At 44.2% G+C, this 7500-nt stretch overlaps 1 protein-coding gene across 1 annotated transcript in view; it reads right to left on the bottom strand.

Annotated features, from left to right (window-relative positions):
* The window catches only part of Brms1l (BRMS1 like transcriptional repressor), a 32216-nt gene extending 29840 nt beyond the window's left edge, over positions 1-2376 (bottom strand). Inside the window, exon 1 of the mRNA XM_021201492.2 lies at positions 2059-2376. Coding sequence (XP_021057151.1) covers positions 2059-2200 — 142 coding nt within the window. The 5' untranslated portion in view covers positions 2201-2376. The remainder of the gene's footprint in view (positions 1-2058) is intronic.
* Positions 2377-7500: the final 5124 nt, after the last annotated feature.

The following is a 7500-nucleotide window of genomic DNA, read 5'->3' as shown; positions in this document are numbered from 1 at the left end:
AGCTGTCTTCAGACACTCCAGAAGAGGGTGCCAGATCTCAGATGGTTGTGAGCCACCATGTGGTCGCTGGGATTTGAACTCAGGACCTTCAGAAGAGCAGTTGGGTGCTCTTACCTGCTGAGCCATCTCACCAGCCCTAAATGTGATTCTTAATCCCTACTTCATATTAATTGGCTAATTTTGAAGTCTCACCCACATCCCCGGCTAGGCACATGACCCCAGAATTCTTTTCCTCATCCCAGGCATGTTCTAATGCTACGTTTCTTCTGTCAGTTAGGACATTCTTACATAAACAGCGCACATACTGAACAGCAATATGCTCAAATACTTTACCTTCTCTCTTCATTTCCATAGTTTACTTTTCCATCAGCGTTGATGCTACCCACACCTCTCCCTGTATCTAGTCTTCTTCTTACCTCACTCTTAAACTTGCACAGATGGAGTCTGGCTTTTGCCTTCTCTGAAATCTCCCACAGCTCCAGCATTCTTTGCCTTCCCAAGCGTCCTGGCCTCCAACCAAACTGGTTTTCTCATTCTCCAATGAGCCCTGAACTCCGGCCTTTGCACTTCTTACATTCCTTCTCCTATATGAACTTTCCACCTTAACTATCCCAACCTAAACTCTTCAAAACAAGGCAGTGGCCCTTTCCTCCACTAAATGTGCTGCCCACACAGACCTGGAGTCTTTCCTCCACTCCTAACTCTGTTACATTCAATTGTTTATTTGGCAACTTAATCAAGTGGTAACTTGCAACAGGCTTTTGGTTTTTTTTGTGTTTTTTAAAAGATATTTTTATTAGTTCTTTGAAAATGTTATACAATGTATTTGAACGCACTCACTTCCCCTCCCTAACTCCTCCAGATCCACCAAGTCCCTGCCCTGATGTGTGGGTGCCTACCAGGGTCGTGCTAACAAATGTCCATAGCTCCTCTGCGAGTGGTGGAACTTCATGCCCACCTCTACCCCTCCATACTGGGATTTTTGTCTGGATTGGGTCTGCCCAGGTCTTGTGCACACTGTCACAACTACCATGAATCCATGAGTTCAACTGTCCTGTTGAGTAAGCAAAACGCTGTTCTTCAATGGAGATAAGATAATGTAACTATAAATTTATACCTCGTGCTGAGTAAAAAAACTCTCCCTCATAAATATTTACTTTTGGATGGCTGACTTATCCACATTACATGCTTCCACGAAGAAGTATACTCTGACAGACAAACCTGGAAAAAAGGTGTGGAGTGATACCACAGTCATTAACCTGTTACTAATGCTTCCCTTTACATAGCCAAAACCAGGGTGAGACAAAGAAGCCATTCTTGGTCTGTTATATGGTTAGACAGAGAAAGATCCAGGAAATCAGTTCCATTCGTTTTGGAATGACAAGTATTAAAAGATTTACAAGGGGTCAGAAACAGCCCAAAGTTACAAAATAACCAACGCTTGAAGATTCTGGGACTGTAACACTGCCCACATCGTCCAGATTAAAAACTGACAAAGATTCCAAATCATCCCTTAGGCTGGTCCATTCTTCATCTTGAAAACTTTTGGGACCTACTATGAACCGGAGAGTTCCCTGCTGACAGTACTGGTGAGAGGCTGACCTGACAGCTAAGGTTAATGAGTGGCAAGCCCGCCAAGGACCAAGGCAAATCTACCCTCAGCCCCCACATAACTCTGACAAAGGTTGCGGAGTCTACTAGTAAAGAGGTCGGAGGTGTGAGTTAAGGGACATTTGCAGTCTTCCAGACCAGGCAGCCGGACATTCCGCTTCGGAGTCGGTAGCCCCAGGGTATTGCCAGGTGACCCTAGGGCGGGTCCCACTGTGCACAGAATCGCCTCGGGTCCTCAAAGCCTGCGGGCGCCTAGCCCACCCGGAGCTGGAGCTGGAGCCCCGGGCGACCCGCAGCTCCCGGTGCCAGAGGCCGAGCCAGTCCCCGCCCCTTCCCCATCTCCCCGCCCCGCGTTCGCAGCAGGACGCACCGCCCGGCGTGAGCACCGCGGCCTGTCGCGCGCGCGGCGCAAGGGACCGGGCATCCCCGCCCAGCTGGGTAGCGCACCTGAGCTGTCCCCATCCTCCGAGACCGACGAGCTCTCGGTGTCCTCGTCTTCGGAACTGCTCCCCTCGTTCTCCGCGTAGTCCACCTCCATCTCATCGTGATGATTCGTCTCCTTCTTATCCCCTCGGGAATGGACCGGCATTTTCCAGCCGCGCCGTCGCTTCCCACTCCCTGCTCCCAGCCCGGCCACTGCCGCTTCGGTGAAGGGCGCGCCGAACGCCCCGACCCACCCGGCCGCCGAGCTCGATCCGAAAACCTTCGACTCCTCCCCACCCCCGGCCTGAGCCTCACAACCTAACCCGCAGGCTGTGCGCTGCGAGCTCTACCATTGGTCAAGGCCGTCCCGGAGCTAGAGGCGTGGCTTGCCTTGCAAGCGAACGATTGGTTGCCGGTGATTACGGCGCGGCCTTCCGCTCTGTGTGTCGGGAGTTGTAGTCCTTAGGCCTCAGAGCTTCAGGGGCTGTGGGTTTCTAAGGTTCAGCTGCCTCAATCACTTTTCACTTTGGACTTCAAGTCCCACAAGGCAGGAAAGTTGACATACTGGGACGCAGTTTATAAACTAAACAGAAACAGATTGTGCGGATTTGGTCTGTGCTTATCCTTTTCCCGCCAAGTGGTTATCTGATCTGCCTAGCTACTCAAACTGTGAGAAGAATGTGAAAAGGACCTTTGCCTAAAAGGGTCTTTGCATACTCTGTGAGCCTGGAGGGTTACAGAATCGTCTCTTCTACACTAGTAGTACCTTTATTACGGCTAGTAAACTATTAAATTGAATTGTATGTGTAAGAAATAATTTTCATAAAGAGATTTTAATTGTTCTTGAAATTTTTACAACCAAAACTACAGAGGGGAAGGAAGTTTTATTTTAGTATTTCAATCTTGCGTTCTTACATTTTTTTTTTTAAATGGTTGATTTAATTTCAGGTTCAAATGAAAAATAAATGTTTGACATAAGAAAGATGTCATATTTTTTTTCAAAGACAGGATTACACAGACAAGGACAACACCATAACTACCATAATAATCGTAACTTATAACTGACCACTTTAACTCTTATCAGGTTATCTTGGTAAATTCACTACATGGGCTAGATAAGTTGAATTTTTAGTTTATTAGCCCTGAGGTAGGAGTCAGTATTATGTCCATTTTGTCAACAAAATATATGGTTCAAGTATTAAAGGGACACCAGGAAGTAGAATGAAACTTAGCTGTCCTGGAACTTGCTCTGTAGGTTGACCTTGAGTTTAGTTGAGCACGGCTCTGTCTCCTGGGATTAAAGGTGTGTTCCAACACACCTAGACTTAAATTTAGCTGAGTGGGATCTGTTATCTCCTAGAACAAAAGATTTTGCTCCGTTCAACTTCCCAGTGCCCCTTTAAATATTTTTTCCTTTCTCAGCTTGCTCATTTTCTTACAGGTTCAGAGGTTCTGTCTATTACCATCAAGGCGGGAACATGCCAGCGTCCAGGAGGAACTGAGGGTCCTACATCTTCTTCAGACTGGCTTCCAGGGAGCTAGTATGAGGGTCTTAAAGCCCATGCCCACAATGACACCATTCCTCTAACACCTACTTCAGCAAGGCCACGCCTCCTAATAGTGCCACTCCCTGGGCCAAGCACATTCAACCCATCACCACCATCTTCCACACTTCAGGTGCTCTCATGTTCCACCAGACGGTGGCTATGCTCTGTCCTTTTTTCTTCTTTTCCTACCAGTCTATAGTCAGCCAGTGTGAGTCACCTATAGGATTGAGTTCCTTGAGAACAAGGCTTGTTTTAATCATGCATGAAAATACAAGACAAAGCAAAGTTACTGTGGGGGCAGCTACTATGTTGCAACCAGGCAGTTGTTAGGATCTGATAATTTTAGCCTAGCAACATCGGGCCTTCCAATTTGCAAGAGAAACTAAAACTGTGACTTCTGTATAGAATGTCAAGATACAGACACTGCCTCAGATGAAGTGGGGGGTTTTTTGTTGTTGTTGCGAGCATGTTGGTTGAGACAGAGTCTTGCTGGCCTTGAGTTCATAGCATGGCCTCATCTTCCTTAGAGCTGGGATACTGGCCTGCACTACCACTCCTGGCCTTGGGTTCTGCTTCTTAAATGAAGATCAAATAAAAACAGCTGTTGGCAAAAGTCCTTGGCTCCAGCTAATCTTTGTTTTATCAGTAACCAGAGAATGTGTGCTAAATAGTACTGAGATTTCTGGTCGCCACTTGTGCCTTGTACTGTTAGGTACTTTCAGTCAGTCCGTTTAATCTCTACCACAAATCTGAGAGTTAACTTTACAGAGGAGGAAACTGAGGCACAGAGCAGTTAAAGTACCTCACCAAGGTCGTACGGGTAATAAATAACTGGTCTCAGATTTGAACGTACGTAGTGTGGCATCAGAGCTTGCAGGTACACTCTTGGCATACAGTGGTCCTCAAGTGGGTGCTTTCTGCTTCTGCTGTTCAAAGGTAAGCAGAACGAGCCAGGTCTGGTGACTTACACCTGTAATTGTAGCAACACCAGAGGCTTTGGCAAGAGATTTGTCACATATTCGAGGCCAGCCTCAGACATAAGGAAGTGACAGAGCAAGAGGCATGGATTCAAGCCACGCTTCTCTTAATAACCCAGCAGTAAACTCGGCAAAATATAGAATCTCTGGTCATTTATAAAATAAGAAGTTTCTATGATCTTAACTTTAAAATCCTTTCAAAGTCTCAGATTCTTGTCATGGGCTCATAAGATAACTCAGTGGGTAAAGTCTTGCTGCAAAAGTATGGTGACTGGAGTCCTCACACCAGAATCCAGGCCAGCACAGCAGCCTACATGGGATCACAGTACTAAGGAAATGGACAGAGAATTCTGGGCTATCTAGCCAGCTGAACCAGTGAGTTCTGGGTACAAGAAAGAGAGCCTACCTCAATGTCTACGGAGGACAGCAATAGAGAAAGACGTTCAATATCAACCTCTGGTCTCCATAAGTACCTACAGGCACATGTGAACATACATGCATGTGCTGGCTGGCCTTATGTCACAGTGACACACAAACTAAAGGTATCTAAAAGGAGAGAACCTTAACTGAGAAAATGTCTCAATAAGTCCCCATTGTAGAGCATTTTCTTAATTAGTTATCAATGGGGGAGGGCCCAGTTCATTGTGGGTGGTTTCAGCCCTGGGCTGCTGGTCCTGGGAGCTATAAGAAAGCAGGCTAAGCAAGCCAGGGGAAGCAAGCCAGTGAGCTGCACCTTTCCATGGCCTTTGAATCAGCTCTTGCCTCCAGGTTCCTGCCCTGTTTGAGTTCGTATCCTGACTTCTTTAACATTGATATAGAAGTGTAAGCCAAATAAACCTCCTCAACTTGCTTTTTGGTCATGGTGTTTTGTTACAGTCATAGAAAACCTAAGGCAATATCATGCATACTACCCAAAAAAAGTTTTAAATTTTTCATATTTTTAAAGATTTTATTCTTAATTATGTGTTCAAGTTTATTCCTGATTTTGTCCTTCCTGTGGCTTCCCTCCGGAACTTACAGTGGTTGGTTTTATTGTTGTTGTTGTTGTTGCTATTTTATCTATTAATTTATTTATTCTGTGAGTGTTGCTATTTATTTATTTATTTATTTATTTTGTGAGTCTTACTGTATAATTCTGGCTGGCTGGAACTCACGATGCAGACCAGGCTGGACTCACACTCACAGAGATCGCCTGCCATTATTTCCTACACCCTGAGTGCTGAGATGAAAGAGCCAGCCACTGGGCTCCAGTTATAGTGTCTTTAACTGTGAGATATATGTGTGTGTGTGTAATATATATACACATATACAGATACATATAGATACACATATGCATATACAAGAACATATATATGTGGGGTTTGGGGGAACTTTGTTTGTTTGTTTTCTGTTTTTTGTTTCTCTGTGCAACCCTGGCTGTCCTGGAACTGACTCTGTAGATCAGGCTGTTTTCAAACTCAGAGATCTGTCTGCTTCTGCCTCTTGAGGGCTGAAACTATAGGTGTACACCACGACTGCCCACCTTTTCCCAGACCTAATGACTGATAAGCATATGAATATTAATCATGCACCTCTTAACAGGCATTTGGATTGCTTTTACTATTAAAAATATTATTTTTTTGTTAAGGGGACTATTATTGTTGTTCAAAGTGTTTGATAACCATTTTGACAAATGACCCAGAGCAGACATAGTATCAGAATTAGGACAAGGTTTTTGTCTTTTCTTTTCTTTCTTCCTTTTTCTTCCCCCACATTTGAAAGATCCTGCCAATATGAGGTATGAATCTGTCAAACAGACATAGTATTTGTAGTATTTTTGAGTTTTTAGAGTAAATGAAAACTTAATTTTATTATATTTTAAAAGTATATTCTAAGTCTTATAGTAGCATAATTGTAATTCCAGTTTTTACTTTCTATGGCACAGACTTGATAAACTGAAGACTTTGAAGAGTGAATCCCCAAATTGTACCAGCCACTTTCATGTGCTACATATACTGTATAAAGTAATATATATATATATATATATATATATATATATATACACACACATATGTGTGTGTGTGTGTGTAAATTAGGTACATACGCATTTCCCCTTTTCCCTACAGGAACACAATGAACGCAACATATAACTTTTATAATCCTCCAAAGATAAAGTTTAGTTGCCTGAATGAACACTGTTACATGAATCTCTTAGGTCAGGGGTAGTGTTAACGCAGAGACTGTCAGAGGGAGAGGGAAACATCACAACTTTTATTTGCTGGTCAATAAAAAACTGTTCAACTTCCTTAACCATCAAAGAAATACAAATCAAAACTACACTGAGGTTTTACTTTCTACCAGCCAGAAAACAAACAACTAGTGTTAGTGAAGATGTAGGGGGCCGAGGAACTCTTCCGCAATGCTGGTGGGAATGCAGAGCGATGCAGCCACTACAGAAGGCCCTGCAGAGGTTCCAAAGGCAAGCAGACAAAACCAAAGCAAAGGGAGAGCTGTAGGGTGAGCTGGGTGTGGTGGTGTGTGCCTCTATCCCAGCTCTCAGCAAGCAGGTCCAATTCCCAAATCTGCCACGTGGTGGAGCCGAGACACCAGTCACACACAGTCTCCAAATCTGTCACTGCTGATGGACCAAAGTCAGAGTCCGAAACTAAGAAAAACTAACAGAGGTTGCGACTAATAACTAGTACCAAAATTTCATCATTTCAACTGTAAGACAGAGCTTCAGAGAACTACATTAAGATAAGACTAATTTTTGTGCCAGGCTAACCTGAAATTTACTATGTAACCCAGGCTGGCCTCAAACGTATGATCTGCCAGCCTCAGACTCTCATGTGCTGGGATTACAAGCATGAGCTATAATATGCTCAACATTGTATATATTTTTAAAATGGAAGTAGTGAAAAATACAGCCGGGCGTGGTGGCACACGCCTTTAATCCCAGCACT

Source organism: Mus pahari, chromosome 7 (assembly GCF_900095145.1).
Source record: "Mus pahari chromosome 7, PAHARI_EIJ_v1.1, whole genome shotgun sequence".
NCBI classification, from domain to species: domain Eukaryota; kingdom Metazoa; phylum Chordata; class Mammalia; order Rodentia; family Muridae; genus Mus; species Mus pahari.
This window is presented reverse-complemented; position numbering and strand designations above follow the sequence as displayed.